Source organism: Motacilla alba, chromosome 4 (assembly GCF_015832195.1).
Source record: "Motacilla alba alba isolate MOTALB_02 chromosome 4, Motacilla_alba_V1.0_pri, whole genome shotgun sequence".
Taxonomy (NCBI): domain Eukaryota; kingdom Metazoa; phylum Chordata; class Aves; order Passeriformes; family Motacillidae; genus Motacilla; species Motacilla alba.
Genome location: NC_052019.1, coordinates 45,034,594 through 45,051,892, shown reverse-complemented (window position 1 = coordinate 45,051,892; position 17,299 = coordinate 45,034,594). Strand labels below are relative to the sequence as shown.

Here is a 17,299-nt window from a genome sequence, read left to right as displayed (position 1 = left end):
AGCGAAGAGCAGAGAAACTCCCATGGTCAAGGACACTAATAGTCATGTTGAGCATGACCAGGGATTGAGCACACTCTTACTGGGACCAGGATCTCCATTTAATGTAGTTATAGTTTGAGATAGAATTATTTTTAAAATATACTTTAGTGAAGGACTTCAGCTGTGATATTTGAGGTATCTATCAGTGATCATCATCAGAAAAAAAAACATTCCTTGGGTAGATTGTATTACAAATGCCCCATGAAGAGTGTCTTGCATCTTCCTGGAAAGCTCTTGTGCCCCAAATATTCATGGACTTGGCAGTGAATAGTTTATTTTGCTCAGCTGAACAGATTCACATACATTGAGCCTTCAGGCATCTAGCTCACATTCACTGCTGAAATTCCTGTACCTGGCTAAGGTCACAAATTAAAGCCCATTAGTGTATCGAGTCTGAGCAAGTAAATCCTTCAGGAGTCCCAGGTTTTCCCATTTCCTCCAAACTTTATGCCGTGGATCTCAGCAGGAATATAAAACTTAGCAGAAAATCAGATTCTTGCAGAAGCTTAGAGGAAAACAGTACTAGTAAAAACTACTTCTGCAGTGAAAAGTGACAACAGCTAGTTGGAGGAAAGGATTTCTCCTCAGGAAAATGAGTTTCCAGCTGTTTGCACTACATGGCTTTTAATTCTTGGCTTTCTGTGTGACTGCCACCAAAGCTTCTCCAAAGCTTCTCACTGTCAGCTCTCTGTGAAGGCAGGATTTACCAGGGGCAAGAAGCAATAGATGTGCACATTGACTATGTCTGGTTGTGGGTTTTGGGGTTTTTTAAGCCAATGTATCTATATGTAGAGCTAGATATATAGATATAAATTTAATTATAGAGATAAAATTAATTGCTTGATTTAGGTCTCTTCCCTAGAGGCTTCTGTAACTCAGGTCTTGCTGGAAGAGGAATTTTAGCACACAAGGTTAGACGAGGACAGGAGAAAAAGTCATTTTGTCCACGAGGTGGCACTTGGGCATCAGGCTTCTATGTTTAAAAATAACGTGAAGGCAAAAATAAATTTCAGGTAATGATTATATGAGCTGTAAGGTATTATTGAGCAAGGATCTCTGTTTGTGGAAATGTAATTTACCCAGTTCTCTTCTGGGGAGGTAATTTTGATCTTAACCTAGGGAGTAGAATTTCTGTCATTGACTTAAAAGGAAAGTGACCTGGCCTCAAATACATGGAAGTATTAGGGAAATAGTGTTGCAGGACAGACTATTTTTCTTCTCTCAGCTTGTTAGACGAGCTACATGAGTGATGGTGAGTGATTTATATGTAATTCAACAGAGAAGGGAAATGGAAAAGGTGACAGCCACTGAGTGGCACAAACTCAGAGTTTTGGACAACAAATAAGCCAAACAAGCAGGACAATTCATACTGCCAGAGCTTCCTGCAGTGGTGTAAAACACCCAAGCACAGAATTTGTAAACCTTTATTTTCATGCTGTTTTAATCCAACACACCCATTGCTTGATGTCCCTTCTCCACCATTCCAGCTGAGAGTTAGGCTGGAATTGGTACGATGCGAGGACATCTGTATGGCATAAGTGAGGAAAAAATTACTTGTGGTGAGGGCAACACAGTTGGCGTTTGGAAATTGTTATTTTGCCAGTCATCTGTGCAACAAGTGTAGTTGAAAGCTTTTTAATTTTTTTTCTATTCCGCTCATGATTAATATGAGTATGTCTAGGCAAATTTCAGGTGTAAGTGACATGCAATATACTGAGGGAAGCTGAAACTCTATCCAGTGAATTAAATCCACCTCATGTGTCAGCAGCCAGTGCACAGCAGAACCCCCAGCCAATACAGTCCTGGACAGGCAAATTCAGATCTTACTACAAGACCCTCTCAGTTCTTTCCTTGCTTTCCATAGAAATTACTTTCCCAGAAGCAACACAGTGAGATCATAGAGAAGAGCTGCCAAGGCCTTTGTGCTAGGACAGGTCTGTGACACCGTTTCAGTTGGTAATTAAGGAATATTGTGTTGATGACATGGAACTAGAAAAGAGTTTTCATTTCCTGACCAGCCAATCCACTTTTTGGCCTAATATTTCTGTTCATTTTCCATCAGGGGTCATTTAGAACCATTTGTGTTTTGTTAGTCCATCTACTTTCCAGGCTTCTCAGAGACCTCACTATACTCTTTACTGTTTGTTAAAATAAGGGAACCTTCTGTCTCCTTAGTGCAACACATGTACAACTATTGAACATTTCCTCAACCCTGTCGAGTTTTGTTCTGCTGAAAAGCTTGTAAGGGAACTGGGAAAAGGACAAGTAATGATTGTAAGATCACTTACAAGAAAACAGTACATGAGGTATTTAGCTGTCTTTCTTAGAAAGAACAAAAGGCTTCATCCTGTCAATGCATGAAACTCACTTAAAAGTCCCATTTGTTTCTGTTAAGGAAAACTCTTTCCAAGGAATTTGCCTAAATTGGCTGTTCTAGGAAGTGCAATTGTGTGCCAATCTGCACCATGCAGGAGGAATCTGCCTGACCCTGTACCATCACTGGAGGCAGACACAACTGGAAACAGTAGGTTCAATTTGTTTGCAGTCATAGAAACAAGCAGCTCCAGTAATAAGCAATTCCCAGAAACATAACAGCATCCTGGAATCATGCTGTTGCTATTTCTGATCTGAAACATTTTACTAGGGTTCTCATGATGAGTTTTAGCTGAGTTGTTAAATACAAATACTATAATGAAAACTGGCACTCATCTTGCCCACGGAGGCAGGGTACTTCTTAAAATCTGCTCTACCTGCAATGCTGTGGAACCTCACAATGGAGCTGTATTATTCTAGTTATCCAGCCACACAGATCTTCATTATACATCTCAGAAGAACGTCTTATGTCAAATCTTTCCACAAAGGAACAGTTTCTAACCTTCTCTTTGCTGTCATCTCTGCCTTCCTCCATACCTCCCTTCTTGCTACTTCCACCCTACTTCTACTTCTCCCTCAACCCAGAATTAGTATTAGAAAGCTTTACAAAAGGAATTAGAGGGGAAAAGTTCTTGCCTCTACCAAATAAATTCCAAAAAGTACTACAGGAACGGTACTCTAAAACTGAGAATAAGACTATACTTTATCATTGTTGTCATGGTAACCAAAACTAGGCCATTCAGTTTCCCCTACTCCCCATTTTTCAGCCTGTGTTTCTGATATGCTAAAGAACTTGGTTCCTGAACAGGGGTCTGATTAACTGCAAAACACCAATCTCTAACCATGGAAAAGAAAAGAAATTAAGTAGTTGAGAGTTTTATGATTGTTTCTCCAAAGAGGAAAAAAAACCCACCCAAAAATACCAGGGATAAGAGTGTGCTCCTACTGAGAAAGGAGGAGAGGTTACAAGAGAATGAGGATGAGGCTAAGACATGGGCATACAGAAACATTTTAAGGTGATGAGAAGCAGACTGACCTCTTCATGTTTACTCCTAATGCCACCCAGTGCTAGACTCTTGACCCAGGATCTCAGAGGAACCACAGTACTGAGGAATCAGAGACCAATTTTCTTGACATCTATTTCCTGGCATTCTTCTTTCAGATCTCCCTTTAAAGAAAAGAGATTGCTTGGTTCCAACTCCAGTCCTGAAGCTGCAAATGACAATGTATTTTTCCAGAACAAGGCTAGGACTAAAAGCAAAATTTAAGCTTACATACATTTTTACAAGACTAGAGGTGTATCAGTATTGTGCATCTGTAAGCACAATACACCAGTAAGTTTCATAATGTCTATAATTTTGTCTGCCTTGATCAGAAAAGGGTTTCTTATAGTGATAATCACTATATGATTGATATTTTAAAGAATTCAGTGGTTTCACAGACTCACACATATGCCATAGCAATTACTAAACAATTGCACAAAACAATGATTACTATTGTCAAAATTCAGTGCAACTTCTTAGCAAACAACCTCATAGCTTTATACTGTGGTTTGCAGAAGTGCCTCTCTATAAAGTTCATGAAGTTACAAAGTCTCTCATATGGCATAAAAAGAAAAAAAAAACCCAATCAGACAGGAAGGATAGGAAATTATAATTGAATATAACTTGATGAGAAACTCAAAATTAAGAAAATAAGCAGGAAAGGCATTGAATTGCACAAATATGTCAATTTGAATGGGGTTTAATTTAATTTCACAGAACTTTCATTTCCAAATGTTAAAAATCAGAAGCTTTAATAGATAATATACTTAGGAACTGTTCAGCATAACTTAAATTTTCTTAAAATTTCTGACATTTTCTCTCTAAAAAATAAAGAAATTTTTACTTTACACAATCAGCCTTTGCTGCTTTGAAGCAACACACGTTCTTATTATTCTTTTTCTTGATCACACCCTCACTCATTTGATAGAGATGAAGCTGACTGAGAACTTGTACAGTCAGTGAGTTCAGGCTGAGGTTCCAGGTGTAGCACTGCATGTAAAATAGCACATTTCAAATGATCGGTGTCAAAGGCAATGTCATGCCAGCCTCGTGTGACATATGTAGCTTTTAGTGCCAGTTCTCCTCTCTAACAAACAGTCCAAACACACTCCACAAAGTGCTGTTTGCTAGCACTCCCTGGCTGCTATTGCTGCAGCCACGTGGAGCACCAGAGCACCTTTCATCCTGAAAGCTACCTTTTGGATCCTACTGGAACTGTGCTTATGAGCAAAGGCTATAGGATGCTAAATTTGTCCAAAGAAGGTCATCACATACTTTAAAAAACCCTTTGAATTCTAAAAAGGCATGGGTTCAACAGCTTGCTTCTTTTTTTGTCTAGGTGTCTTAATTTAATGAGCATCTCTCTCTTAGAATCACTGCCCTGAGTCTGTCTAAATTGGATGGCTATTTTAGCATCTCTTAGGAGCAGAGCTGGTCTGATGGGCTGGTCTCCATGAGATTGGTCTGGATTAAGCTGTCCCACTACAAATGTTCCAGGATAACTGTTCAGAGTGAAAACCCCATTTAACATAAATAAAATAGCTTTACTCCAGTAATACTATATTCTGATATTTTTTAAAGTTATCAAAGTTATTATTTTATTGCAGTTATAGTTATTAGAAAGGGAGGAATGGGGACACAAACAAGAACGAACAGGAACATGAAACAACTTTTAGAAAAGCTTTTAGTAACTTTCCTTTTCCATTGTTTTTCCCTTTGGAATTAGCAATTTTCTTTTCTTTTTTTAAGTCATACAGTACCAAAACAGATTTGCACTTCTTTGGGAACAATAAATCTGCTCTATTTGAATGTCTCCCTGAACATGAAGTACAAAAAGAATCTGATAAGGGAAAAAATCCTAGGGTATTTTAAAAGCTAAATACTTCAGTTAGATTTTTTAAGTACACCAGCTCTCCATAATTAGGCAATAAGTCAACTAGGCATTCACTGAAGCTGAATCACGATCCCTGAGCAGCTTTAAAGACTTAACAGCTGCTGCTTTAATGCAGGTCCATTGTAATATTTTACACTCACTCTCCAACACTGATGTGAAAGGAAAAACAAAGTATAAGAAAAAAAATAATAGGAATTTCAATGCAGAACTCATTCAGTATTCTCAGTATCTTAGTATATAATATTTAAGCCAATTTGCTCAGGAGATAAGGAACAGAAGGCTTGACAGCCATGAAAAACTCAGTTATTCAGTATTTGTTTGGGGAGGGTTCCTTCATATTTCAGAGTTTCTCCTTCCTACTTACTACATTTGTCTTTTGTTGCCCCAAGGAGAAATTGTAATAGCAATAGAAGCTTCTTTGCATTTCTTTAATTAAGTTCTGAGAGGTGCCAGATGCTTCCATTTTGCAATCTCCCTTTCTCTTACTAAACACAGAGGAGTTAATCATATAGTAGTCTTTAGTTTACTCTGAACCCAGGCTGGGGCAGTGTAATTAAGTCTTGGCTCTTAGTTGAAGTTTAGCCTGTTATCACAGCAGATCTCTGTTGCATTGCTTTGTGTTGTTTTTTAAACTAATAGAGAAATATCAGATTTTATTACTCTCTGTAGTTTAAATTATTAAAGACTTGATCTGTAATAATTTCTTCTTGTCCGAGAGCTAAGTGTTATAATTTGGCCCTTAGGAAGGACCTGGTTCAGTCATAGTGAAATGTAGGTAGTTAGGGCTTGAAAAAAAAGCAGAAAAATTCTGAAGGACAGTTGTTCATATTAATTTTAATCATATTCAGAGGTTATTTAGGTGCCCAAAGGTACCAGTGGGTGTTCCCTGGCACTTTCACAAACATCTCAGGACACTTTTGATAAGTCTGATGTTGCATTATCTGCAATCTTAGCTGTCTAAACATTCTTTGACTTAGTTCATGACTCTTGCATCCCCTCTTCAAGGATACAGCAATCGTAAGCAAGGCAAATACCCCAGAAATAGCCAATGGGTTCAGTCTTTACCTTTCCTAATGGACATTTTATCCAGTCAGTGGTGCAACTGGGATGCAGTTCACTTCCCAGCTATGTCTTTCAGGTTGACCAGATGTGGTATTTATCACTTTAGCTTTCTCCTCACCTCGCACAAGTCAGAAGAGACCCCCAAAGTACTTTGAGAGGGTCCCCAGCTGAGGGACTGGCTATTCAGTAAACAAGGGACCTTAGCCAGGAAAACACATCCAGCTCTACCTTCCTGTCTCACAGGAGGACTGTCAGGTATTCACAGAGATCTAGTCATGAATTAACTGCAGATCCAGAACTTTGTTTAAAGGAAAGACTTCGCGAATAAATTTTAATAACAAACACTTTTGAGAAAAACTTGCTCTGCTTGGGGACAATTAGCAAAGAAGAGAGGTAAAATTAATCAAATAAATTATCTGTTGTGAATTATTCACATGATTTTATGGAAAGCCCTAAATTAGTCCAAGATAAAAATCCTAATTTATTACTCCCTTCCCTGAAGCACAAGAATATGTGACAGCTTCAAATAATCAGGCTTTGTTAAAAAAAATCAAGTTTAAACCAAATCACTTAGGCCTTTCTGAATCTTTAATAACTCTCTTGAATGAACCTTGTCAGATTTGTAGTCACAATAAATTAATTACAGCAAATGAAACTGGAGCCACATAAACTCAAGTCACCACCAAGCATTGCCCTGACTCCTCAGACCCAGCTTGAGTCTTGCACACACGCACACACATGTGGAGCTTTCTCACAGGCTGCTATTGTCAGAAAATAAAATACTGTCTCTATTGCCAGGCTAAAAACAAAACATCAATTGTATGGGGATCCTGCCCGTCTTTTTCCCTATGTCTGTTCATCTGCCCACTCTGAGGGGCCAGAAAGCCTTGCCAGTGAAGTACTTTGAGTAAGGCCATCCCTCTTCCTTATCATGCACATATATATTCATTGATATTTCTTTGGGAAAATCACGCTACCACAATTACATGGTTGCCTTAGGTTAGTGCCTTACGTTGCCTAAGCACTTGTGGTGCTTAGGATTTTAATCAGGAATTAATGTGATCTTTCCCAGTTTTAACCAAAGGGCCTCTTCTGCTGGCACACATCCCCTTGGTTCTTTCTGTAGTTTAGTTTTATATGCTCAGAATTGCTCAAAACCCTAATTCATCTGTCCGCATGAGACTTAACACACATGCACACACAAACCCCCCAAGCAGCAGCCTACTATTCTGGCCTGTCCTTACTTGCACTTGGACAAATGACAGCACATTAAGGAAATCTAAGGGTTTATTTTAGCCTAACAAATTTTGCATTATGAGTCCATGCTTATTAAATTACCCATTAGCTGAATATCCTTGTCCTTAAAACAAAAACAAAAAAAAAAAAAAAAAAAAGGGGGGGGGGGGGACTTTTTTCATGTAAACACAAAAAGATTCTCAGTGGAGGAGAGCAAGCATAATTAAATATTGGGGATGAGGTCATACATTCAGAGCGTGGAATGTTCAGCACCAGTGCCTTATTAAGAGTTTTCCTCTCCCTTCTCTTTCTCATGCCTCGAGCCATTTGTTTCTGTTCCTATGACTCAAAGCTCCATCCTGGCTTAGTGGCAACAAAACTGTTTGTGGGACTGGGCTAGGAATGATCACAAGCTCTTTGTCATACTTGGCCAATATGTTTCTCTCCAGGCCCACAGCAGGGTCCTCCATGCACCTGCAGCTGTGGGAGGGCAATGGGCCACAGGGATGGATGAGGAAGGGAGAGGCAGGGAGAGGGACCTGTGACGCTGGTGTGGTGGCACCGTAAAGATGTCAGATTTATTTCAGCTTCCAGGTGAACTGAGAGAAAAGTCTTATTGCTACAGAATGCAGCAAAAAAAGGTCTGCAAAAAGAAGAAGGTTCTATTCCTGTGGAAAACTTCTGGAAGCACAAGAGCTTTGTGAGTAGCAGCAAGCAGCAAACTGAATCCATACTTCCTATGTCCTGAAGTAATAAATAAATAAATACCCTGCTGTGAATTTGGACTGTCTATACATTTTCAAAATATTTTTTGCCTGCTCTGAGCTTATACTGCAGTGAAGTAAATGCTTATAAAAGGCACATGGCAAGATAAGAAAATCAAAACTCACTTCTGAGGTGGTAGCCAAGACAAAAGGTAATAAATTACAAAAGATCAGCGCAATTGAAGTAAGCAAATTTACGTTTTAAAATTTTGTTTTGAAAGCCTACTAATTCTAATAAGGTGGAGGTAAATATTGATCATTCAAGCAGGCTATGCAGAAAATCAGCCTCTCATCAAGGATGATAAATTAACCTCACCTAAAAATAGAATGGAATAAAAAGGAAATTTTTCTACTTGATAGCCAGGAAAGAGCCTTTTGTCAGATTTTTTATACTGTGAAATAACATCCAAGGGAAATGGCAGAATTTACCTGAAACATTTTTAAAAAATTACACTGGCAAATGCATTAGAAAAGGTACTACAGAAAAGCACCCTGCAATGCCTAGGAGTGCTCCAGGTGACCTTTGGTAATAGAACTTCTCTGTTACTGTTTTGCTTCTGCCTTTCTGAGCCCCTGTATATGAGCCCATGTATATTTTGCTATGACCCTTAAATGAGATTTCATGATACATATCAACTGCTGGAGAAAGATATTGCTAATGTGAAGTGATCTTCAGTGTCCTTTTGTCATTATACATGGAAGAAAAAGGAACCAAATTAATTGTTTCATTTCATTTTTATTCAGTATCCTTTAATATATTTTCATGTTTTGAATTCCAATTTCTTCCAGTTCACTTTGTATCCAGTGCTGGAAAAGCCCTTTCTTGTATTTCTTAATATGCTTGAAGGATCTAAGGAAATTACAAAATTTAACAGCTTTACTTCAAAAATCCATGTAAGAGCTGCAATGGCCATCATAAGCTGCATGGTCATACTGGACAAATTGTCTGAGAGTTTAGAGAATTTACTTATATTAACATCTGGAATATAAAGTAGATAAAACCCATCAGAGAGTTTGAAATGTTCCATTCATCAGTAAATCCATTATACTGTATAAAACCACATTGACCTTTTACCAGTTATGACAAAAGTTTCCATTAACCGAGCTTTAAAGAACCCCTGTTTTTTCCAAGCCTTTTAATATTTAGATGAACTCTGGAGATTGAAAAGATTTGGATTAAACTGTGCAGTCAGCAATCTGAGTGAATCTCATACTGAAGTCAGTTACATCTCTTGGATGCATATAAAGAGAGGGAAAAAGTTTTGGTTGGTTTTTTCTGTTTTTGTTTTTTTTTTTTTCTCTGAAGTTCTTAACCACATACTTATTAAAGGAAGTTAGCTGAGTTGCCACTGATAGGAAGTGGCAGGAAGCAAGCAAGTGAGAACTCTGGACATCCACGATATCTAATTCCTGTTCCTTCTGAGTCTCCACAAAGATGAGTTTTGTGTTGGGAATAGCTCCAAAGGCTTGCTCTGGAGCAGATGTAGGCACACAGACTTGTGTCAATTGGCTGCTTTATGTTGCCTGATTTTAGGCTGATGGTGGCTGTTCATGCCAGCTCTCTACCACGTGGGAGAGAGGACACACAGTGCCTGCTCTGGTATAAGACCTTTATACCCAGGGCTAATCCATCAAAAATGTTTGACCTGTTTGAACCAGGAAGGAGTCTGTGTGCTACATGGTGATGTCCTTTTCGATCTGGATTAAATGGCCAAAATCTGGTTCTGTTGTATCCTCAAACCACAGCCTGCACTCTGGCAGGCTTCAGCTTTGCCTCCATGCCCTTAGGCAGGTAGCTGGGATGGGCAAGTCCTGAGGACAGGAGCAGATGATGTCCCTAGAGAGGGGCCTCACTGCCTTGGCCACGACAGCAGCCTAAGAAGACATGACTGAATGCCATGGGCATGAAAATAAAAGTGCAGGGTGAATGGGATACATTTCCCTGGGCAACAAGACCAATAGAAGCACTCTGTGTGACTCAGCTGCATGTGATCCCTGTGGCAGCACGCCTTCCTCTGCTGCCTTTAAAATACTGCTCTCATTACCCAACTTCACCTGGGATCAGGAAGTCTCTGAACCTCAGACTACTGGAAGCCACAATACTCTCAAGAAGTACCACTGCAGCATCTGTTACCCTCTCCCTACCACCTACATTGGCTTTGGTCAGAGCCAAATAGAGGGAGATTAGTCCCACTCATTCCAGCTGTGTCTGTGTTTTGCAGCCTAGAGTGGTGTTTCAGCAAGGCCAGAGGGCTCAGCCTGTCCTGCCTCTCAGCAAAGCTGCAGCATTCAGTCTTCCTCCAGCCGCAAGCACCTGTTTTTCACAAAACCCCTTAGTTAAAGATTTTTAGCATGAGCTTCTGACTCTCCTCAGTGACCCCCAAATAACAGAGTTGTGCAAGGTGAGCTCTCTTTATTCCTTGGGAGATATTTTTTCTGTAAACATATTTACAAATCAATGAGAAGTTGCCCCATGCAAAACAATTATTTCTATTATTTTGCAGAATCTGCCCTTTAGCTTCCATCTCTGCTTGCTTTTTTTTTTTTTTTTTTTTTTTTTTTTGGCATGTTGCTTTTTTGCCTATCACTTAAATTGCACTGAGATTTATCCTTGCATTTTCTGAAAGCATCACTATTGGGAGAAGGCACCATCAGAAGAAGGTCAGCCATGTCCAGAGGGCTTTGAGGAATGGGGAACTTCCCTCTGACAGTGATCTTGAAAGGAAAGTTGCTAAGTTGTGGGGATCTCTTTTGGTGACAGGTCCTTCACCTTGTGATTAGATCCTTATGAAGCTACCAGACACTTCCAAATGTCAGGAAAATATCCAAATTTCAGTAAGACAAAGGAGAAACAATCAGAGCAGTTTGCAGCAGCTCAGCTACACTCATAGATCACTGGTGCACAGAGCACATGAAGCCTCAGAAAGTTCACCTTGAGAAGAGCTAAAGGTTACCATAAGAGCATTTGCTATGAAGGGGATTGGGTTTCTTTAAGATTAGTGAAGTTGCACTGGTTGCGATGGTGAATGCACCCTAAGAGATCTCAGTAAGGGCTTCTGAGTCCCTGCTCTTTCCCTGAGCACTGGATCTGTTATCCCAGAGGTTCTTTCACATGTGGAGAGTGCCAGAGAGCCCGAGGCAGTTCCACTGCACTGAGTTGCTCAATGTGAAGCAGCAGTCAAAGGCTGCCAGCTGCAGTATGAAGGAGTGTGGCTTTTTAAGAAATATGACAAATTTTCCTTCACTGCAGAATTAATGGAAGAATCTTTGTCTACAGGGAGATAACAGCAAACCAGTTAGAGTACAGATATGTGAGGAAGAAAAAGCAGCACCAAGCCAGCCAACACGTTTTAATACTCCTGGCAGGATGGTCACTGGTCCCCAGGAGGCAGGGGGGTCAGAGGCTGGGCTGTGAAGAACAGTGGTGGCCTCAGCATAATTTTTTTCTAAAAAATTTCTAATGCACATTTTTGTGATCCATAACCCAGCAAAGGTTTATGTATGTAAGTATACTGAAAAGCTCACTGAAACAGACAGCTAATCTATGCTTAAGACTTTTTTTTTTTCCAGAGGGTTTTTACAGAATGTTGGTACTATGTGTGACACTTCATTTCTTCACAAATCACCCACAGAGCAGAGAACCTCGGGGATGTTTTACTACACTACTGCTGAGCAGTCATATTGTGCACAAAGATGTACCACCACAGTGCCTGGTGGTGAAGTCCAGAGGATTTTTTCCTGTGTCCAGTAATCTTGCATGCCAGCAGGACTGCAATAGTTTATGGTCACTGTCTAAACAGTGTGCTATTTCTTCAAGCCTCTCCCTGTTCCTAAGATAAAAATACTAAGAAGCAAATGGGTCATGGATGAGAACTCTGGTCAAGCAGTTCAGGCCTTCAGAGCAAACTGCTTTTGGCCACCCTGCACCCTGGGGAGCAGATTGAGCCAGTTGTTCCATCAGGATGAGGAGCCACAGCCGAGCAGGGTGGGCAGAGCACTGGCCCCTTCCCCCAGTGCTCAGTGCCAGCTGTCCCCGTGCTGGCCCTCAGCCCCTGCAGCCAAACTGAGGGGCCTGGCAAGTGCAGTGGCTTGTGTATTGCCTCCCACTTATGAAGAACACTTGCTTGTAGCCTGAAGATGTGACTATGCCACAGCACACCGAGTAGTTCTTTGTCATGGTTTTAGGTGTGCTACAAACAGCTACTGCTGTTCGTTGCCCAACAGTAATGACAGGAAAAGCAAACAGCAGGCAGAATTTGCTCCAAATGACAGTGGTCTCCACACCCAGCCACCAGAAAGCCATATAATATTAATCCAGATGTCTGATTTCTACTGAATCCTGCTGTTACACAACCTGTTAGCACCTCCACTAATTGCTTATGGAAAGAAAACAGAGCCAAGCAGACCTGCCACCAATAATGCATGAACTGGATGAGGAGAAAAGATGCATAAGGATGACAACAGTGGTCACACCACAGCTGGAGAATGCCACACGTTGAAATCCAGCTTCGCTTTCAGACTCTGTTCTTGCTGTACTGGGGTGGACAGCATGGACAAGGCATGCAGGGCTGGCAGGAGTGAGGGTCTCTACAGGGGGAGGGTGGTGCTCAGAGCAGGAGCCAGGCACACCCTGTGCAGAGGCGCTTCATTAGCACAGAATCAGAGAATCCCTTGGAAAAGAACTTTAAGACCACTTTAAGTCTGTTAACCCAGCACTGCCTAGTTCACCACTGAACCATGTTCCCAAGTGCCAATCTGCACATCTTTTGATACCTCCAGGGATGGTGATTTCACCCGGGCAGCCTGTTCCAATGCTTAACCATCCTTTCAGTGAAGAATTTTTTTCTGAAATCAAATCTAAACCTTCCCTGGCATTGTCCATACACTAAGTCTTATTTTCGGGGTCTGCTGTTGCGTTTCCTTCCTCCTGGTGTGTATTAGTTCCTTTTAAAGAACAGAAGACACGATCCAAGCAGCTTCGGAAGAGCGAGGCCAGTGTTTCCTCTTTTCCGAGGGAGGAACAGCGAATGCCACATCTCACACTGCCAAGAGGCAGCCGTTCCTTCCCAGGGCCACACCAACGAGGAGTGGTGCTAAAATTAACGCTTTATTAACACCTGGCACTTCCTGCTTTAAACAAAAGCTTTAGGAATCGGGTGCCTGGGGTGGTTTGTTTTTCGCTCCAACGAGCAGCAAGCGCCCGCCCAGCCCGAGGCGGGCGCCGGCAGCGGGAGGTTCCCCGCCCCGGGCCCCCCATCCCCGCCGCGGGGCGCTGCCAGGGGCCGCCCCCCGCTCCCGCGGCGCCGCCCTCGCTCCGTTCCTCCCTCCGTGGAGCCGCCGCTCCCCCGCACCCCGTGACGGCCCCGTCCCGCCCCGGCAGGCGGGAGCGCGGGCAGCGCTGGGTCCCGCTCGGCGCGGAGCAGCCATGGGCTCGGCGGCGCAGCTCCCGCCGCCAGCGCCGCTCGGGGAATGCGAGCGGGAAGCGGGGGCGGCGGCCGCCCGGCACCGGCGGCGCCCGGAGGAGCAGGTGGGTGCCCGCCCGTGAGGGGTCTGGGAGGGCGGGCCGCGGCTCCGGGGCTGCCCCCGCCGCCGGGCGACTACAGAAGAGCGGCGACGCTTCTGATTCCTCTCCCGTGGCGTTCCCGGTACAGCCCACCCGTGCGAGCCGCTCCCGGGTAACGCTCCATTGCGGCGGGGCTTATGCAACCTGCGTGGGGCTGCCCACGCGTGGTGCTGGGGTATCCCGCCGGTGGGCCCGCCTGACCCTCGTTCTTCCCTCCGGGACGCTTAGTCCGCCTGGAGGAAAATGGGAGCAGATGTACAAGGGTAGTCCCGGCACGGCATCCACATGTATCTCGCTGGAAATAACCGGGGTGCTCTCGCCATCCCCGGAATTCCCCCCAGTAGTTCAGCTCTTGTGTTCATTCACTTGAGTATTTTAAGCTTTTAGGCTCTGCATTACTTAGGAGACTTAATGTACTGTAATTGGAGGAAAACACCAACTCTTTTTTATTTTTTTTTTGTCTGCTTCAGCATTTATATTTTTATGGCATAGAAGTGGGCTTTTTGCTTAGGAGCCGTTTTCCTATTGTTAGCTGTAAACTGCCTTTCCAGGCACTCTTTTGTTTTGCAGACAGCGTCGTCCCGGTGTTTAGACAAAGGCAGTACTCTTAATGCACCTTTATTGATGTTTCATTTAAAGGAAAAAGAATACAGCCTTTTTCATGCACAATAGTAGAATGCAATGATCTGCCCTGAAATGTACTAGCAGTCATGATTGCACAGAGGCAAACAGAGCTGCGGGAGCGCATCCATAAGTAATTTCCGGATGGTTTGGATAGCGTTAATAATTTTTGTTGAAAATTCTTATAAGATGCTCTTCACTTAACCATAAACGAGCCATGTCACAGCTGAGATAGTTTCATATTGGAAAGTGTCTGGTAGTACTTGCCTGACATGACATCTAGAGGCGGGCCACTCTGAAAGATTCTGGTACTTGAGAATTCACTTAGCCACATTTACGCCACGTTTACGTAAGTCAGAGCATCTTCTTGCCCCTTTCTCTAGAAAAATAGGGCAGAGCAGAGCACATGCCCGAATTTAGGGTAAGGACAGATGCACCAAGGGAGGCTCAGAGTCCTTGCTCTGTCCATAAGCCCTCCTGCAGGATGTCACATGAGGCAAGTAAGGAATGCTTGCTGGTTCTGGTTACTCTCCTTCCTGGAAAGAGGGGTTAAAAAGTTGCATCAGATCATCTTATCCATTACTGTGGTCAAACTAGTTGTAATTCCTCGCCAAGGAGCTTTTCCCTGCAGTTTACAGCTGCTTCTTAGCGACGGGTGTGTTGTGGTTTCAGGGGATAGTGCAGGCTGAAGAGCTGCCTTCAGTGGTGCCTAAACACATTTTCAGATGAAACCGGTGAATGTACTGCTGGGTGGCCACAGCCACACTTGGCTGACAAATTCTCTTTCCACTTTTCTCAAGTACAGGTAGTGATCCTGGCCCTTTCTTACAAATTGGGGTGTAACAATAGGATAGTAGAGATTTTAAATATGCCGCAAGGAAGAAGGAGAAAATCCTTCCTGTTTGTTGGATATGTTTCGCTGTCACAGCACAGACTAAGTTTTCTGCATACTGAGGTGTAGTCAGCTGGGAAAATAATAAAGTAGATTTGGATATGAGAATTATCACTTGCCTATATTTCATACACAGAGAATTAAAATATTGGATAATGTAACAGTAGAAATAATAATTGGATAAATAAGCAGTATTATTTTATTTTTGTGTGTAGGGAGGACATAAGGACACAAGGAGTTAGTGGTATCTACACTTGCTGCAAACTTTGACAAAAAGTCCCAGATTCTCTTGTTCAAGAGAAAAATAAACTTGTAGCTTGATTTGGAGGGGTTCCCGTGTCACCCAGCCTTGTCACACTCTGTACCTTTTTTGCATTCTTGAGTGTGTTCAGATTTGTCTCAAAATAATCCATTTCCCCAGCCCTTTTTTTGCTCTCATGGAGGAATTGTTGCTGACCTCTTCCGTTCCAGCAGCAGGGATCCTGTTTCCAGGCTAGGTCCTTGTTGGAGTCTCTGGTGGAGGCCCAGCGCTGTCGCTGTGTTTGCTGAGGGTATTTGCACTGCTAACACAGACTCTGGTCCTCAGCCTGTGTTTTCCTGTTCCGTGTTCTCTCCTGAACTATGAACGTGTGCGCCGCTTTAGTCATATGTGTGGTACAAAAGAAAGGAGTCAAAATCTGCTTTGCTGTTGGTATAAATTCTTATTTCTCTCATCAGGTGTGAAGTAAAGCCTGCATGAGAGAAAATCCTTTGGCCTTTTTTGAGAGGGACTTTTAGGTGAGGATCTGGGGCTTCAAACCTGGGTGTGATTTGTTTTTTCCCATTTCCTGCAAAATAAACACAATTTGTGTAAGATCATACCTTGTAACAGAAAACTGAAAGAATACCTTCCTGACAAGCAGGACCTAAGTAATAATGAGTACACCCTTTAATTTTTTTTTTTTTAAGAGAGAGCACCCTGTAGGAAATAAATCAATTAATGCCAAACCCTCTGGCTTTAATTTTTTATTGAAGCTTGTTATTGTGTCAGCGCAGACATGCTTAATGAAATTACTGACAGGTACATTTTTGTATGGACGGTTACATATCCTTGCATTCCGAATGGATGGATATGTAACTAAATGTTATACATAGCCTTTGAAATTCATTATTGCAATAGACTGTAAAATTACCTACTTCTGTGATTGGATTTGAAAGCTGAACCGGATGATAATTTGATTCGTATGCTTTGTAGGTTTGCATGCAAAGGTAATTACACCTATTTTAGTCTTCAAAGCACTGCAGGACCTTGGTAGTTTCTTCCACCTCTCCTGTATTGTAGTGCTAGGGTTCAGAAGTAGTAAGTGAAAGCACCCAAAGATTTAGCTGCTCCTGAAGCAATGGGAGTAGGTTGCTGCTTTGCCCCTCAAGATCACATTTTTTTCCTAACTGTTGATAGTTATTAGTCAGACACACAGATTGTCCTGTATTTTCAACATCACTAGAGATAAGGACCTCAAACCTCCTTCTCTAAGCCACTTCCTAAAATAGGTTAGCCACTGTCACATTACTGCATTCTAATCTCATCAACACCTATGAATTAAACTATTAAATAAGAATAGAAATCGTGAGAATGTATAAATGAAAGTTGCTGCAGAAGTCCTGCGTTTGCATCGCCTGCATCCTGCGCATGCCCTACAGCAGGGCATGAGGTGCTGTTAGCGGGATGCGCAGCCCCCTGTCTGTCTAGAGGGACTTTGAAGCCACACTCTGTGTCACAGTGGAGCTCCTGTGGTTGCCTTCTGTACTGAGAGCTGTGGGCAGTTCCATGTC

The 17,299-nt window shown here is 42.3% G+C and overlaps 1 protein-coding gene across 13 annotated transcripts in view; it reads left to right on the top strand.

Annotated features, from left to right (window-relative positions):
* FAM241A (family with sequence similarity 241 member A) overlaps positions 1 to 17,299 on the top strand; it is a 449,214-nt gene that overhangs the window by 418,956 nt on the left and 12,959 nt on the right. Inside the window, exon 1 of one of the 13 annotated variants that reach the window (XM_038135581.1) lies at positions 13,692 to 13,938. The exons of the other annotated variants lie outside the window; for them this stretch is intronic. Coding sequence (XP_037991509.1) covers positions 13,837 to 13,938 — 102 coding nt within the window. The 5' untranslated portion in view covers positions 13,692 to 13,836. Of the gene's footprint in view, positions 1 to 13,691; positions 13,939 to 17,299 lie in introns of those variants that run through there. 13 annotated transcript variants of the gene reach the window in all.